The 18,779-nt window shown below is 43.0% G+C and overlaps 1 protein-coding gene across 1 annotated transcript; it reads left to right on the forward strand.

The window, feature by feature from the left end:
- Nucleotides 1–2,609: 2,609 nt before the first annotated feature.
- trim8b (tripartite motif containing 8b) lies at nt 2,610–12,609 on the forward strand (the record flags this gene model as incomplete). The annotated part of the gene is given in 5 exon segments (XM_032503185.1): nt 2,610–4,832; nt 9,575–9,670; nt 9,783–10,048; nt 10,174–10,289; nt 10,400–12,609. Coding segments are annotated over 5 exon segments (1,785 nt in total). The 3' UTR covers nt 11,101–12,609.
- Nucleotides 12,610–18,779: the final 6,170 nt, after the last annotated feature.

The following is an 18,779-nucleotide window of genomic DNA, read 5'->3' on the forward strand; positions in this document are numbered from 1 at the left end:
GAAGTGTTGCAAAAGTCGAGGGCGCAGACTCGCGTGTGTGATGTGAGAGAGCAGATTGCTGCGACAGATTCGAGAGGTTGTAATCGCTGAGTTGTGGGTGTGCTGGAAAAGTGATTGAAGTGAAAAACAAACAAATACGAGTACAGATTATTTTTTCTACAAGCTCTCAAATCATATTCTACAAGTGCTCACATCTACACGAACTTACGTTTTGCACCATATTTACCTTCATAATCAAGCAACTAAAAAAGGTTTTCACGGGTTGCTGCTAAAAACTACCCTGGAAATACAGACCCATATCTGAAAGATATGAAGATAGGGTCAGACATCGAGTAAGGAAAGTCGCCCATCTCGAGGGGCGGCACCAAGCGTGCATTTTAAAATCTCGTTGCGCGCAATTGGATAACACTACGACCAATCACAGCAACACACGGGGTGACGTCTCCAGAGCCCCATACACTTAACTCCCAGCAGAGCTAACTGGTAGAGTAAACTGTTGAGCTCGCCTCTGGCCCGACTATATCAGATACAGAGATTGATCGGATATATGGGCATGGTTAAAGAGCAGCATTACTCAACGCCAGAGTAACTCGCTGAGCAAATTCAAATTGTGCTCTCGCGAGAACTCTGGATTTCTAGGGTAGCTAAAGACTCAAACAGAGCCAAAATTAGAGTAACTGCTAATAGGTCCCCTGCATTAAATCCTATGCCATTTATACAAATTAGGGCAAATTTAATATTATAAACAACTCTTAGTATTACACAATACAACTACAGCCTTTAAAATTACCATAAAATTCAATTAGCCACCCTCTAAAACAGTTTAAAACAGTAAACCAAACATAACTGGGGGAAATTGCGATTACACAGCATTTGTCCCAGACCACAATGTCATTGTGAAGCCTGTTTTATTCTGAATTAAACAATGCATTTCTTTTTTTTTTATTATTTAACCTTGGTGTGATTGCGTATTGTGAAGCATGTTAAAATATACATACACATACAAGAAAACAGTGGGGCAGATGAAGTGGATGGACTCGTAATTAACCCTAAGTGTAAGAGGGAGTGATGGGCTATTTATATGGTATGCATGTCAAAACCCTGTGATGCAAATAAAATGAAAATGAGCCAGCTTTTTCTTTCCTACATGTGAAAGCCAGACAGCTGGAGAGAGTTGTTGAAAGATGGTGCATTTATTTGTTATCTTATTTGCACATAAAAAATACAACTATGACGAAAGAAAGGCTAAGAACATAATATGCATGCACTTACATGTACTCGCATTTACATGAAGTAAGAATAAACATTATAATGCTATGAATATTCTGACTCTGTTCTATTTGGATTAAATATTGATGGTCTTGTCTGTTGCAGTGCTGTATTGTTTATTTCCTTTTGATGCTTTATGCACCAATCACCAAGGCAAAATCCTTGTGTTAACGTTACTTGGCAATAATTCAGATTCTGTGTAGGCCGAGTTAGATTTCACCACTGAAAAACTGTGTGTATTTAAATAGGGAACTGTTGAATTCGTTGGTGCAATGGATACTTTAGTGTTAATACATGCCTCTGAATCATTACAGGACACCATCTCTAAAAAGATCATTTTTGGTGTACAGAAATCTTCTTTCTCAGGCCGTTTAACCTCCATGTTGACGTGAATGTGAAGAATCCCCTCGAAGATTATTAGGACATTTATAAAACCCGGGTAACTAAGAGGGCCCCCCCCACCCCCCCCCCCCCCCCCCAACTTTCAGAGACACGCACCCTCAGACATATTGTTCACATTGTTACCTTCGGGCAGACGTTATAGGAGCCTGAAAGCCAGAACATCCAGACTTAAAAACAGTTTTTATCCAAGTCCCATAAGGCTGTTGAATGACTCAGTCTACTGACATTTTTACTTGCAATCTAATCACCGTTTGCACTACACTGAATGTTTGCATTTGCTCAATGGCATATGCTTTTTATAATGTTTTTAATGTCTTGCTGCTGCATGCAATTTTATACTTTGAATCTTTTAAAATATTGTGTGTATATTGTGTACTTTTTATATTGTGGGACACGTTGCAAACTTAAGAATTTCATTGCATGGTGTAAAATCTGTGCATATGACAAATAAATATCTTGAATCTTGAATCTTGAAGATTATGTGGCATCAGGTTTTGCGCTTAAACGTGATTTTATTTTGAAGCATCACCGGAAGTGGGGCGTTCCACTGGTTTTCTTGACGCTGGTTTGGAGACCAGTCCAGCTCGCCTGCATTCCTCCTCTCTCTAAGCCTGACCGACAGAGACAGAGAAAGAAAGGGGGAGAAAACGCCGATTATTATTCTCAGCCGTGTTGGGTTTTTGAAGAACCGCGGAGTCGACTCCCACCGACTAGATACGGCCCCGACTAAATAACCACGTCAAGCCGGCTTCTTTTGGACCTACAGTAACGACGAAAAGGCGTGTTTTTCTTTAATAATGACGGGACTTTGCCGTTAATGTGCATGTTTAGGTCAGCTATCGAAAAGCAGCTTTGGTGAAACAGCCTCACGGCGGATATCTCCTTTTTTTTTTTTTTTTTTTTTTTTTTTTTTTTTGTTAAATGAGGATTGCAAGATGCTGATGACAGCTACCCCTAACAAGGACAGAAAAACGACGTCCCCTTTAAGATTAGAGGGTATATTTTTTTGTGATTTCTATTAGTTTAATATATAAAATATGTCTGCTTTAAAAAAAGAATGACCGTATCCTCTAACCGTGCTTGTCGGTTGATCTAGTGTTTGTCTGTAACGTTACCTGTGGTAGAAAATGGTGAGGTGACGTCTGAGGTAATTTACACGATTTAATCGAGATAAGGAAGTAGAAAAAAAATAATATGCTGTTGGCTAAAGGCTGAAGCGATGAAAGGTGACTAAGGTGGAGACCAAAAACGAGGATAAAAGCTGGATTAAAAAATACTAACAATAATATTTGGGTGAGAGGATATTTGATAGATGTGTCGGTGGGGGGGGGGGGAACCAAAAGGCTCTGCAACAGCAGCCAACATTCCTGCGGATCCTAAAACCCTTTGTTTTGTGCGCAGGAGCTCGACTCGACTATTAAAACGATTAACTATGCAGTAAACAGACTCGAACTGATGGCCCGGGTATGATTTTGGGTTTAATGAGATTATAAGGCCTTTGTTGTCGACAGAAACCTGGTAGGAAAAAGCCGAGGCCTAGTATACAGAAATGCGAGCTGTGCCACATAGCAGGCGTTATTCATCAAATACTAATGTCGCTTTTATGTTCAGTTGAAGGGCTGGATGTAGCGGTGTTGTTAATCTGACTTGTGGAGCAGCATTGCTTGTCTCCTGCCGAACCGTCGCTGGTTGGATGTATAATTAAACTGCAGGTGGAGGCTCCTCTGATACTTATTTATGATTCAGCGGACAAAAGCAGTGCGCTGCGCTGTGATTATTGACGGAATCAAGCGTCCTTGACGTCCAGATAAAACAGATTCAGGTTTTTCAAATATTTTTTTTTTTTTTAAAAGCTCTCTTTGTGTGAAACAGCAATCAGGGTGTGGACCGGAGCGGTCATTTTCTCGTGGTTTTCATGTTTCGTTTGTTGGTCTGATTTGGTCCACAGTCAATCGTAATCTGACGTTGAAGTGAAGGAAGCTTTCAAGGTAGCCTAAGGGCCTGAGCGGGCATCAGTCAGAGGGTACGGTGTCTTTTCATGTGCTACACAGAGATTTAGTCACCTCATGATCATATAAGGAATTGTGTAGGTATTGCGTTATCTGTGCCTTGCTTGCATTTCATGGTTTACCTGTAGCTGAAAGGCTTTTAGCTTCCTGTAGGCCTAAAAACACACAGAGCTGTAAAGGCAGGCCCAGTGTGTGTGTTTGTGTGTGTGAGTTAGAGGAAAGGAAAGCACCGTTTACTTTAATCTGTATAACGTCAGCCCCTGCTGTGTATGTTGAAATCACTGAGGTGTTGTCATCCTTGCCTGAAGCCTTCTCTAATACATTTTCTGGAATTTGCCTTCACGTTGCAGCAATAAGCAATACTTGTCATCTGTCAGGGAGTCTCCTTTAATCTGGTCACAAGGGTTGAAACGCACAGACTGAGCGTTCAGAGACGTCATCGGGCCTGTTTTTAGCCTTTTTTCAAGACTTGTCTTCAAAGTGTCAGGTTTCCTGCGAGGACAGAGAGGCCTAAAGGTCCGGTAGAAGTGGGGAAACAGTTAGTGTATGCCTGCCCGCACCATGATGGCCTCTGACATGGCGGAGACGTGGAGGAACTGTTTTGAGGAGGAGCTCATCTGCCCCATCTGCCTGCACGTGTTCTCAGATCCCATCCAGCTGCCCTGCAAGCACAACTTCTGCCGGGGCTGCATCAGCGAGGCCTGGGCCAAAGACTCCTCGCTGGCCCGCTGCCCTGAGTGCAATCATGCTTACACGCAGAAGCCCAGCCTGGAGAAGAACCACAAACTGTCCAACATAGTTGAGAAGTACAACGCCCTGAGTGTGGACAAGGCCACCACGCCGGCGCTGCAGTGCATCCTGTGCCGCCGAGGCCCGCCACTCCCCGCAGTGAAGGTGTGCCTGCGCTGCAACGCCCCATGCTGCCAGTCCCACGTCCAGACACACCTGCAGCAGCCGTGCTCAGCCCTCGGGCACCTGTTGGTGGAGGCGGAGGCGGTGAAGGCGTGGACCTGCCTCCAGCATGACGAGTACCGGCTGTACCACTGCGAGGCCGAGCAGACAGCGGTGTGCCAGTACTGCTGCTTCGCCCGCTGCCACCCCAGCCACGGCCATGCAGTCACTGACGTGGAGCTGAGACGCAACGACATCAGAGTAAGAATCCTATCATACTGTACATAACTCGTACATTAAACAAACACATCCTTGTTTAATCACTTCAGGGTGTAGTCACACTGACATGGTGACAGAAACAAAATTTCAGCCAGTGGGTTGACTTCATCCCTGGCTCTTCATGGAAGCACACGTCAGACATCTTGCAAGAAAAGCTGAAATGAACCGGCAACTATTTTGATAATCAAAAAATCCTTCAGCAGAAATGGCTGAAATTCACCAGTTCCAGCTTCTCAAATGTAAAAAAAATATCTTCTCTGATAGTAAATTGAGCATCTTCTGTTGGTCAAACATTTTAAGAATTCACACTAAGCTCTGGGAAACTCAGGTGGGACATTTTATAGACACAATTAATCGAGAAAGTAATCAATTCATTCTTTTACATCCTGCTTTGTGGGCGAGAAGATAGCCGTTAGTTGTGGCCTACCTGTGGCCAATTCATTGGTGATCACTAAGTACCCATTCAAGTACCAAAATGTAGCTTCACGCAAGCCAGTGAGGTCATTTTTCTTCCACTTCATAGCCGTCATCAAATACTACCAAAACAAATGTGACTTTTTTTTTTTTTTTGCCAAATAAAAGAAATGAAATGGAGATTTTTGTGTACAAAGTTCTCAATTGTTAATATATTTTTCAAATCTCTTGACACAATCAAAAACAGACTTTCCCCTTTTTAAGACACAATTGCGTTTTGAGTGTGTTTTTAGCACCCGTTATAGTCTTGTGCATTTTTGTGATCCATTCCAACCTCCATTCTCATCTGTTGGAATGACAAACAATGCAGTCGAGGGTGGAACAATGAGGGGCCCTCAGAGGGCCTTATCTCCCCAGCACAGGTGCATCCTAGCTCAGGGATCGCCAGTTGTGTGTGTGTGTGTGTGGGGGGGGGGGGGGGGGGGGGGGGGAGACAAGGGGAAGGGGGATTAAAGTGATTCGTCAGTTGATTCTGCGGTCGACTTGGTTTTTTTATTAACCTCTTCCCTTCCTGGGGGTTTGGTGCTCGCTGTCGTCGGTTTGGGCAGAGGTCGGATTGGTTTTCCTCCCCCTTTCTTTTTAAAGGGCTGTGTGATGGGGCAGCTTAGTCAGAGGGAGAACTATGAAGGCCTCCATGCTGACTGACTCATTTTGTTCACCTAACACCCTGTTTTAGGTGTCAACCGTGTCATGCTCGGGTGTATTTCCTGTTGGTAATGCTATGACTCAGCTTTTTGTATAGTTAATTGGTCACCTGGGGCACAGGAAGTGTCATAGGCTGGGCCCTTATCTGAATTTAAAAGCTGTACTACCAAAATCTTTCACATTTACAGCTTTTTCCTACATCATCTAAAATCAGGCTGGGCAATAAATAGTGCCCCAATTTAATTAGGGCTGCATTCTGACATGCTCACAATAGACCTTTTTCTTTTCTTTTCAAAAATTGTACATATCATAATAAGAAAAGCACAGGTGAATTTAGAGATGGCCCCATTTTATTACAAGTCCCAGTAAGCTATTCCAGTGAGCCAGCATGCACAGGACGTCCCCTAAGCTATTATTATTATTATTATTATTATTATTATTATTATTATACATGATTTTCAAGTCAAAATATCTGCTGTGAAAAAAGGTGGGTAAGACCATGCTAACATGCTGATGGTAAACTGGTGTAATGTTTACCATGTTGTGGTAGCGTGCCAGGGTCAGAAGTGCTTTGGGCTTACATGCTCAAAATGACCGTGCTTATGTGCTTTAACGCAGGTATAATGTTTACTATGTTCACCATCTCAGTGTGTTAGCAGCATGCTGATGTTTGCTAATTGGCACCACGGGGTCATGGGAATGTGACCCTGTTTGCAGGTATTTAGTCATAAACCAAAGGTAGGACAGTAGCTAACAATTGTTTTCATTTTCTATTAATCTGATTAGTATTAGGTCGATAAATTGTGTTGTTACCGAAATGTCAAACAAATTGGGCAGAATTCCCGTTATAATTTCCCACAGTCCTTGGTGATGTCTTTTGTCCAAACGACAGTCCTAAACTACAAAGATATTAATTTGCTATCATAAAAGACAAAGAAAAGCATCAAACAGCACCTGACATTATGGAAGTGTTTGGCATTGCGGTCAGGCTATAACCTTTACTAACATTAAAAAATAAATACAATTTGATTTGATAGAAAAGAGCAGCAAACACCATTATTTGAATGAGTGTGGCTATTGTTTAGGCCATCCTCTACTAAATAAAATGACTTCCCACCTCTGCTAAATTATTTCCGGGGGGGGGGAGCCACATATGGAGATATCAGAAAAAAAATGTCATTACATTGTGACATAGATTTTAGCCATATTAACCCTCATGGTAGTGACTACTAAAACATCCTCCATGTTGAATGCAATAAAGGAATGCAGAGTGGACCCCTCTCCACACACACTACCCTACAGCAACAACCCCCGCCCCCCCCAAATTCACCTCTCACGCCATCCACCAGCCACTCCAGGCGAGGACCGACCTTCCCTCTGGTTCTGCTCTGGTCGCTCTGATGGAAAGGAAGCTGTGGGGAACTGACAGCTAAAGAGCACCCTCCCCTCGTAATACCCCCTGTCTCACCTCCTCCCTCCCCCAAAGGTATCCCATACATTTATTTGCTACCCCTCTCTGGGAAGCTTTGGCTCCTTCGACCCTGTTTTTCCCCTGGCTTCTGCTCAGAGCCTAACTCAATCAATCAGCACAACCAGGTCACAGTTGTGTGTGTGCGTGTGTGTGTGTGTGTGTGAGATCTAGGGCAGACCATGTGCCACTGAGGCCCAAGACTATGCAGGTCTTCATTCCAAGCGAGCTCTACAGCAGCTGATCACTTATGATAAAAGTAGCTGCTGTGTAGTTGAATGATCGGGTGACTGATTATTGACCCGTGGGATTAATGATTATCCCTTTTGTAACCACCTCGTTCCCGAGTGAAACATCTTAACAGCTATTGGCACATTTTTCAAGCAAAAATGCCATTGGCCAGTTTCAGCTTCTCAAATGTGATGATTTGCAGCTTTTGTTTGTCTTACATGATTGTAATTTCAATATTTTTTTCAGGCATTTCCGGGCCCCTGAAAGGAAGACATTTTGATACACTGATGACCTTGTTTTTGTTTGAAAACTCCAGGGTTGAGTTGTAGTCGGGACAGAAAGAAACAGATGTGTGGAAACGATTTCCCTGACACCCATTTTCACTTCCTGATTGGGTCTTTTTTTTTATTTTTTTATTTTTTGGGGGGTATTTCTGCCTTGGATAGGAAAGCTGAGATATGAAAGGGGAAAGAAAGAGGGGGGGGGAGGCATGCAAGAAAACAGTCACAGGTCGGACTCGAATCATGGACCTTCTGCGTCGAGGAATAAACCTCTGCGTACGTGCGCCCGTTCTGCCAACCTGCCACTCCTGATTCGGTCTCATCAGTTCTGATGTATCCTTCCCTGGTTCCTCACGGCCCTGTCACGTGATCCTTTTCCGGAAGAAAGCTAACATCCGCTTTGACAACATGGATAACAAATTACAGTCATTTCCGAACTTGTTGTCGATGCTAGCAACGGTCGAGCGGCGTTACAGGTGTTGTACTACCTCCAACTGATTATTTTCAAGGCAAAAGTGCTGTTTCAAAATAATATATAACCTTCTTTGTCATGCTCATCAATGATGATAAATTATCCGAAGTCTATAATTTTAGAACATTTAGTCATCAGTGTTTTATTACACTCGGTATTAGTCTGCCGGCAAGTTGAATGCAATTCTTAGCAGGAATGCAAAACTCGGCACAACACCAACACATGCACGACTGGTCTGCAGTATGCGTTTACAGGCGTGTTGGTTTGAAAGGAGATTTGTTCTGAAACGGTGCTACAACGCTTGTGAGGATGGAGATCCTTTAAATTTTAATAAAGGATGTAGCCTGATTTGGTGAACATCTTTCCTGGTTAGCGTAAGCACATTAGCATCGTCATTGTGAGCATAAAGTCTCACAAAGACTATCTTAGTCGTGTTTGTTTGAATCTGGATCATATTAGCGGTAACCACATTATTTTGTTGTGTACCAGCTTATCAGCATGCTTCTCTTTCATCAAATGTTGATTGAGGATTATTCATATCTCACATAAAATATTAATAGCATGAAGGATTAGCAAATCTGTGTCAATGACATTCCTACTCCCAGACCTATACAATGTAGGGAGCGACATAAAGGATTACTCTTACATGGAGCCATTAGTTATGTTTTTGACGTTTTTTTGGTCTCAAGCTGATCCACATCGGGAGCTCAGTTTTGCCCAATCCGGCGTCTGCTGTTGTTGACATGCCATCGTCGTCTTAGAATTAACAAGTGTGGTTGCCACACCATTGCCTTAGCTCTCAGAGCAGCCTCTGCTTTGTGACTGCAACTTTTAAAGATTAAATACAAAGAGGAGGCACTCTGAGAAGAGTGCTAATGGAGTTTTTTCTGCCTCTGTATGCACAGTTATCTATCCCTGCTCGCTGCCCCCAGCTCCCCCAACGTTAGTCCTCACTCACTTATGCAAACACAAAATAGCTGTTGGTTGCTATGACAGCCCACCCTCCCTCCCCCACAGGGATTGTGTGTTGGTTGGAGACTAAATTAGCCGGCTCCCGGATTCTAATATCACAGGCATGGGGAGGGGATGCTAGTGGCTAGCTGAGGTCACAACTTCCCAAAGCTCAAGACTTGCTTTCTTTCTCTCCTCACAGCAAAGCCTGTTAAGACAGCAGGAGCGCGTGGAGGAACGAGTGCAGGAGATTGAAGAACAGCTCTGCAAACTCGACTCTGACAAGTGTGTGGTGGAGGTATGTGTGCACACCCTGAATTTGTCGGCATAAACGCAAACTTCACACATTTTCAGAGATTCTACATAATACAAAGGGACATTTCAGTAGATTGACGTTTGTTTCTCTACAGGACAGGGTGTGTGAGCTGAAAGAGGAGGTGCGTCTGCAGTACCAGCGGATGCATCAGCTCCTGGAGGAGGATCTCGGTCGGACACTGGAGGCTCTGGACCGCGCTCAGGCTCGGTTCTGTCAGGAGAACGCTGCCCAGGTTTTAGCTCTGGGTGAGCAGCGCCACGAGGCCCAGAAGCTGCTGAGCTCCATCCACACAGCCTTCAGTAAGGCGGAGGAACTGAGCTTCATGAAAAACACAAAGCCTGTTAAAATCCTTACAGACAGGTAAGAGCAAAGTGGGATTTTTAAAATGGACCTTTTACTGTTCTGCCTGTGGGTTTATAATACGCAGGTGATGTTTCCAAGCTGTCTAATCTTGAATTTTGCATGTCTCTTGGCACTTATTGCAGGTCTCAGGCATGTGTGGGCAGCAGTCTCCCTCCTTTCAAAGTGGGAAATCTAAACTCTAAATTATTCCTCTCTGAAATCTCCAAAAGAGAGAAGAGCTTGAAGAGAACGCTGGAAGGTAGGATCTCAAACGCATGTTCAGGCATATCTAGGAAGTTACTGTCATGACTGTGTTTTTATTTTATCTACCAAACATCTCCTTATTCCACACCTTCTCTCTTTTCCCAGCTCCCCTTACCCCTCCCTCGACCTTCCTGCAGTCTGTTCCTGCGTACCCCAGCGGTCAGAGCTCTGGCTCTGGAGCAGAGAAACGGAAACATTCCACTGCCTTCCCCGAGGGAAACGGGAACGTTGGAAAAAACACCGCTCCGGGTTTTAAGGAGTCCTCCTCCTCTTCCTCATCTTCTTCCTCATCGTTGGCCAAACAGCCCTACCTGGGCTCCGGCTCGGCCTCTGGAGAAGGTCAGTCTACCAATCAGCAGCCTCTCGGCCCTTGCGGCCCACCTCACATCAGCGAGAGTGGCGGGACAGGAAGTGGAAGCGGTTCTCTGACCAACCACCATTCTGGCTCCGTGTTCAGCTCCTCGCACTTTCCCCCTGGAGGCAGCAGCTCCTCACACTCCTCCCAGCAGGCCGTGCTGCCTCAGTACGGTGGCCGGAAGATCCTGGTGTGTACAATGGATAACTGCTACTGCTCCGGAGTGCCCTCGGTGTCGGGCCACCGCAGCCATCCCCCGTACCCGCGCTCTGGCTCTTTCCCCTGGGTCAGCGCCCAAGACTACCCCCCTCCTCCCGGCCTGGCCTCTGGAGGTCCGTCCATGCAGGGCTTGGCAGTGAGGGACTGGATAGACGCCTCGCAGACACATAGACATGCAGATTTTTACGGGCTGTATGGGCAGCCCTCTACAAAGCACTACGTCACCAGTTAACAAAGTAGATACACACGCACGCACACACACACACACTCACACACGCACACACTCAGTAGGATATAGAGACAGGCACCAAAATAGCACACTTTTACCGTCTTATTAACCGGAAAAACAGTTATACTATACACACATTCAAATATTAAGATTTATAACCACACACACAGATCTAGAACAAGTACACACATTCGGGGGCAGGGTTGATCTCTTTGTGCTTTCATTTTCTTTTTTTTTCTTTTTTTTCAGTCAGTGTTTCATGTATTGTATTATACGTAAAATGCATAAACAAGCCAACACGCTCACTCTGGCACAACATAGCTCAGCATTTAACACATAAACAAGAAACGAGAGGCCTAAGAGGAGAGTGAGACATGCGTTTTTTTTAATTTATAGAGCAGGAGGTGGATTGAAAAACTGATGGAAATAAACTTTTATTAGAAAACGCCTCTTTATGGCTTCTCATTGACGCTTAGGGGAAAAGAAATAAAAACCTTGCAGTGTTGGGTTTTTCTAGTTTAGCGCCTCATGTTTCTCTGATATAATCACCCCTCTAGTTGTACTGAGGTGAATTGCCTTATGTTATTAGCATCATCATTTTTCTCTGCCCAGTTCATTTTGTTTGGTAGATCCTTTTAAAAGAGGGACTGCTATCCCTCTGTGTCTCCTTGATTTCCATCATCATGGCTCCTCTTCTTTTTTTTGCTGAGTTCAGGGATGGATCGTACGGCTTGAACACAAAACGCTCTTCCATGGAACACCCACAATGCACTTGTGGATGCCTTGTTATGCCTGGACTACAGATGGTGACCCACAGAGGGACACAAGAGCTGCATCTGAAGGGCCGGTTGACCCTGGCCCAAAGAGTTTGGGGAATTTTGTCCTTATTACTAGCACTCCCTTCCTGCTATCAGGCTTCCCACAGGACAGAAAATCTTCTGACAAAGACTGTTTCCATTTAGTAATTACTACAACTTTGTGTTATTTGGTACATCTGTAGGTTTCATGCTTGTCTAGAGAGACTCTGATTTGAGAGAGAAAGGCAAGACCGGACAGACCGAACCAATCAAGCATCTGGAGGATCTGATGATGCTGTTAATTGTACTTCCTGCAGGGCAAAGATGTCACTTCCTCTCAATAAGCACACAAGCTCTTGGCTTCCTGTTTGCAGCTGAAAGCATGCAAGGAAGAGTTTTTTTAAAGCACTCAAAGAAGAACAATGGGGGCGGGGGGGGGGATGTATGCAGTTTTAAAATGAGTGTATGGAAGATAAGAAGGGTGGGATGATTTTTTTTTTTTTTTTCTTCATGAACTTTTTCTAAAAGAACAAGACCAGACTGCGAGATGTAAGCAATTGTCATCGTCCTAAAAAGGAGCTGTTACAACAGTCACCATACAGAGAAAAAAAACAACAACAACATAAAAGTATCTTTTTTTGTAAATATTTTGGGAAATGGAAAAATTACAGACGTGATTTGGAGGATTCCAAATAAACGAACAAATTTAAACCGGTCTCTGGTGTCAAGTCTGTATGTGCACATTGTGTTTTCTCACGTTCTTTCTGTTTGGGAAAGGAGACGTTATTATTCCAGTTTCTTTTTCTTTTCTTTTTTGGGCATTTCAGGCCTTTTAATGACAGGACAGCTGAAGAAGTGCGAGGAGGAATGACATGCAGCGAAGGGCCGTAGGTCGGGGTCGAACCCCGGCCCGCTCTGTCGAGGAGTAAACCTCGAGATATGGGCGCCCGCTCCACCAACTGAGCTAGTTTCTTGTACGTTCTCACACTACCACACAATAAACTGACGCCGTGTTGATAACCCGCATCAGAAACGTGACATGACCTCCTTTTTCAGGGGTGGAGTGCAGGGCCATGTCATAGGCCAAAAATGTGATATAATCGTACGTTAATGTTGCATCCATGTCAGATTTGGGTTATTGCCTTTGCCTACTTATAAATAGTGTTCATGCTTGAATCAAATCAGAAGTACAACTGGGTAACTGACCTGAAAGCTCTGTTTCCGACATGACATCTGACCAGGAAACCAGCAAACATGGATACCTCACGTCAACCGGAGCTCATTGTTGGATGTTAATAAGCTAAATGTATGTAGTGTTGTCAATACATCGATTGATACAGCCGCACAGAGCCTCGGAGAGTCTTGTTGGACAACAATAGAGCGCTACGGTACAGAGGAATAGGTTATATCAGACCTTGGCTATGAAGACAATACCTGTTACTTGAAAATTGTTGATTTTGGTCTTGTCACGGGATTTGTTGAAAATAAGAAACGTATAAAATACTACCAGCCTTATTTTATATACTGTAGCTCACATTGGTACAACCACGGAATCTCAGCGTTTGTTTCGTGCTCAGTGTTGTTGTTTTTCCAGTTCATTAAATCATCTCTACCCAGTCATCCGCTTACTCTTTATATGACTTTTAAAAAAGACATCATCCTCCCACTTGTACCCGAACAACCTCACATCCTCTGCTGTTCCTAAACTTGCAAATCATCCGCCTGGCTATTTATGTATTGGTTTAACTTAAAAGACGCGTTAACAGATGGATACTTAAACAAAACTTTAAATATCTCTGTGTTCACTCAGTAGGCTCATGGGTATGTGTGGGTTGAAGCCTGCAGAGAGAAAACAGGATGGAGAGAACAATTCTTCAGATGAGTAGTCAATCAGAGTGTTTGTTCCCCTCAGCCTACTTTAGCTGTTACATTAATGCTCCCCCCCTACCCGGCACTTTGAGCCTCAGTCCCATTCAGACAGCAGGAATGATCCACTCGTGATGTACAGGGTGTTATGAGTCAGTGAACAGGGGATTGAAATAAAAACAGATTTTAGGAGAAAAAGAGAATGCTTGTGGATGAATACGTATGCTTATTCACTTTCTTAGATACCACTCTTTTTGGAGAGTGGTATCATATTTTTCATCTGCCTCAGCAAGAAAGCAAATAAGAGCATTTCCTAGGAAGTCAAACTGTTCCTTTTTATTCCTTTTAACCGGGCTTGGGGTTTTGTTAAATTAATCTTTCCAAAGTCAAAAATGAACTTTCATTCATTCCAAACGTCACTCTGCACGCCATTGCTTTTCTTCTAACGCCAATCAGTGGTTAATGTACACGTAAAAACATTCATTTTATTCATATTGCTTCTTCACGCTCCACCCTCGTCTTCCTCCCACCTCTTTTCCGTCTCGAGGTCTGATGTGCTTCCTTTTTTTTCTCATGTCAGCAAACCTCAGCAGAGACACAGGCAGCCAAGAACTTTGGGGTCGGAGGTGCAGCATAAATTACAGCGTTGCTCTTCTTTCTTTCACTCTCAGACACACACACACACACACACACACACACACACACACACACACACTAACAAACACTTTCGTTCTCTCGCTCTCCAGATACACACGTTTTCTCACACTCTTGCACACAGCTGCTGCACAGCTGTCTGATCCATGAGGAGAAAGGCTGTAATCCGGTCGCCTACGTCTTTGATATGTATCTCTGACACACACACACACACACACAAACGAACACTGTCTGGCTACTTTAAATTACCCACACACTCACACTGAGGGTAAAAAGATGTTATATACTGATAAAAAAAAAAAAAAACACCCATGGAAGCCGTTCTTCTCTCATTTAGAGATGTTATTTAAAACCCAAGTAGATACAGCACCCGAAAGGCTAACAAAAACGGCTTTTAGCCTGGCTCTTCTCAAAGGAAAACATCTAAAACTCACAGATTTACATGTTTTATCGTGTTTGTTAGATACCTGTGACCAAGTATCCTAGAATGAATAGCGGTGGGTGTGGGGAGGGGCCCACGGAAAATGTCTTTCTCTGTAGACAGCCCAGGGTCCACAAACAGCAACAAAAGCCTGTGCCAACCTGCACCACGAAACATACACAGCCAGTAACCGACAAGAAGGATTTGGGGGTGAGGTTGGGGGGGGGGGATGAAGAGGAGAGAGGGGCGAGCTAGTCTCGTTTTGTTTGAACATACTTTGAACATCAACAAGAAGTAACGTCCCGCAACATCGCTCAGAACCATGGGCGTCGATTTCGGTGGGAAGGGGGGTAAGCGGACTAATCAGATTTTGTCATGAGTCATTTTGTCCCACAACTTTGTCCCATTGTCAACATGTTATATGGATACGTGAAGCAGAGCATAGTGGGTCAGATGTCAAATGCTTGTTGAAAACTTAAGGCTGTTGCTTTTTGTATACATTTTTTTCACCTTTCAAAACATGACCTGCGCGATAGAGAAAAGAAAGAATGCGTCGTTGTACCCAGCACATTTCAAACCAAACTGACGCCCGTGCTCAGAGCACCTTTAAGCAAATAAGCATATTTCCCCAAACCACTAACTCTTCCTTTAAATGTCTTCTAAATGTAACTTCCGGGGTAGTTCCCATAATGCTTTGTGAGACTTTAATGTACCAGGGAGTAATAAGCCAGAAATGAGGAACAATACTGGTGCATTCTGTCTGTGTGAGAAGAGAGAAAGACTGGACAATGAGAATCTTTGTGAGAGAAGAAGAGGCTGTTTGCAGGTCTCTGAGGCCCTCTGGATCAGTTGCATACAATGTTACACAAAATAAAACACATGGCATACTGTTACTACAGCAGGGACACATTGTCTTCAGGCAATTACCTAATATAGGACCTGAATGTAGTTTGGAGTTCAGCAATAAGTCTCTAGGTGATAACTTTCTGTCTCTAGAAGCTCTTCTTTTCTTTCGCTTTTCAAATGTTGAACACGAACAAATAGGACAAAGGGTGGAAAGTAAGTAATTAGAGAAGTAGTCCTAGTGCTCTAAGTTTTTTTTAAATTAGTAACTATGCCTTCTGTGGATGAACTTACTGTTATTTTTGAGCCCATTAAAATCACCAAAATCATTAAGATCCAGTCTCTAAAGACCATGAATGTCTGTACAGAATTTAACGGGAATCCGTCCAATGTTTGTTGAGATGATTAAATCTTTAGCTGCCTAACTAAAAACTGTTAAAACCACCATGAGAGAATCATAGCAATGTATTCAGGGGACATATTCCTTCGTTACTATAAACATGGCTGGTGTAGTTTATTCTGGTGTACTTCATGTGTCACTTCCATGCAATTTTGAAAGAAATCCTTCCTGAGATACAAACAACTGGATGAGTTACACTCAAGTACTGTATATATTTATTATTTTTTGTTCTCCCTTTTTACTTTCTAACACACTTTAGTTTGCTTAATACCAGAGACAAAGGCCGATAGAGATGGGATGTGCTCCCGGCTTTGCCTGAATAAGCAATAAATGGATCCAAGCCAGCTCCTGACTGGGCAGGAAGGTGATCAGACCACTGCTCACGAGGGGCACTCACTGTCCAACCACACCAACCTGTAATTAAAAAAAAAAGCCAAAAGCAGCACAGACGTATCAGTATCAAGTAACAATACCCCAATGTTACAAGACCCTTGAAAGTTAAAGTCCGTGCATTACAACTTCTACTTGAGTAAAAGGACATTGCATTGCTATTTAGAGTGTGACATCATGGAGCTCCCAAAATCATGAAAGATGTTTTTTTCTTCTCAGTCTTATCTGCACCCAAAAATATTGTGTGTGCAAAGGTAAATTATCTTGTGCAACAAGATAAATAATATTTTTCAGGACCCTTAGGGGACTCTCCTGTTAGTTTTGTTGCAGGATAAGTTACAACTTTATTATTCTTATTGGTGACCTCAGTAGGTCTAATCCGCCACAGTACTTGACAACCCCGTAGTTAGGGCCTTTCATCCATAATATTTTTTATGCTGATCATATGTTTTCTATTTAATCAAAGTAACTATGGTTGTCAGATAAAATGTAGTGGAATAAAAAGTAGAAGATGTCCCTGTGAAATGTAGTGAAGTAGAAGTATGAAGTGACATTAATTGGAAAGTACAAGTATGTACAAATTGTAATTAAATAGAGAACTTTAGTTAGGTTACACCACCTGGTGATGTCTTTAACCCCATCTCCCCTCTGACATGCAGGCAACACGTGCTGGTGGTCTCTTGTGTACCTGAAGGTTCACGGCCTTGCCCCTATGTATATCTCAGACCTCCTGGTGACATTCCCGCCGGTATGTACTTTGAGATCCTCGGGTAGAGGTCTTTTGTCTGTTCCAGAGACCTGGCTAAAAACCAAAGGGGATATAGCGTTTGAAGCATAGACCGTACATTATTGATGGACAGAGCATCCGGTTTGGCAAAGTGCAACAACTGCGGAAGTAACTTAATATTAACGGTCTATGGTTTGAAGTCAAGGTCCCGAGGTTGTGGATCGACCCACCAGAGGATACCAGGTCAGCTGAGTCAGTGATCTCTTCTAAGTCCCTTCTTAAAACATACTTTGTCGGAGAGCCTTTTACTGGTTTTATTTGAGCTTGAACCTCATTGAACCGTCTTTTAATCTTTTAAAACCATTTTTACACATCCAATAGTTTTTAATTGTTGCTACTGTATATGCTTGTTTTGTGAAGGACTTTGTAACATGGAGTCTTAAATGTGCTCTATAAATGAAGATTATTATAATTATTTGATTACACCTGCAACCTTTTGTGCCTTGGAGATGGATTAGGTTTGTGCACTGCAGATAGTCGTCAGTCTGGCTGGAGTTGACGGTACACGCTGCATAGCTTCTCCTGCTCAGCCCCCAGGCCATGAGGCACGTACACAACCAGGTGGATATAGCACCATCTGTCTGAAACTCCCACCTGCTTTGCAAAACAAACTTTATTTCATATTTTTTCATATTTTGCAGCCCTTACGCTGTTCCAACCAGGGACTAACTAGACAACATTTGAATCTAATTCTTGAAGTAGTTAGTTGTAGTTATTAATCATTTCTGAGGCAGTTAAATGTTTGACTGCATCCATAACTGTAAGGAATAACACGGGCTTTTATTTTCAGTTATGAAGTCAAACTTTTCAACTGCATTAAAATCTTCAAGCAATGTGTACCGGTGTCCTCCTGTCACAGAGTGCACATCTATGAATAGTCTAATCTCTCTCACGAGGATCACTTACAGTATATTGTTACAAAAAAGGGAAAAGTTTAGGGGAAAGTCAGGAAAATAAGACAGATTTGGGGAGACATTTTTATCTTTACTACCCTAGAAAATCATCTCTGATTTTTGGGATTGAGTGATGTTTTTTTTCTTCACTTTGAATGTACAATTATATAATCATTTCTCAAAGTTTTGTCAAAAGAGCTATTTTCAAAACTTGAAATGTATAGTTTTGAGACAAATATTATGTATATATACGCAAGTAATAGGTCTACATGAGTAAAATATCATAGTGCTATATCCCTCCCAGTACATTCTGACTTCAGTTTAATAAAAGGCCCTGCACCCCCGCGGCTGTCTCCCACAGAGGCTTTCATGCTGTCACGAACAGCTGACTCCACCTGCTGCTGGTGTGTGACCACTAGACCCTGGAGAGATATGAGTGAACTAAAGTATGTTACTGCAGGAAGCAACTTAACAATAATAACTCAATCATTTCAGAATTTCTTGTCTTTTATTCACATACAGTACCTTCAATTCTGGACAGATTACATTCAAGAATATCAAAAGGAAATGCAAGAGTGAATTCCCTCACAAACCCAAAGAGCACAAAGAAATGCAATGGGACGTACAGTAC

Source organism: Etheostoma spectabile, chromosome 21 (genome assembly GCF_008692095.1).
Source record: "Etheostoma spectabile isolate EspeVRDwgs_2016 chromosome 21, UIUC_Espe_1.0, whole genome shotgun sequence".
Classification (NCBI taxonomy): Eukaryota; Metazoa; Chordata; class Actinopteri; order Perciformes; family Percidae; genus Etheostoma; species Etheostoma spectabile.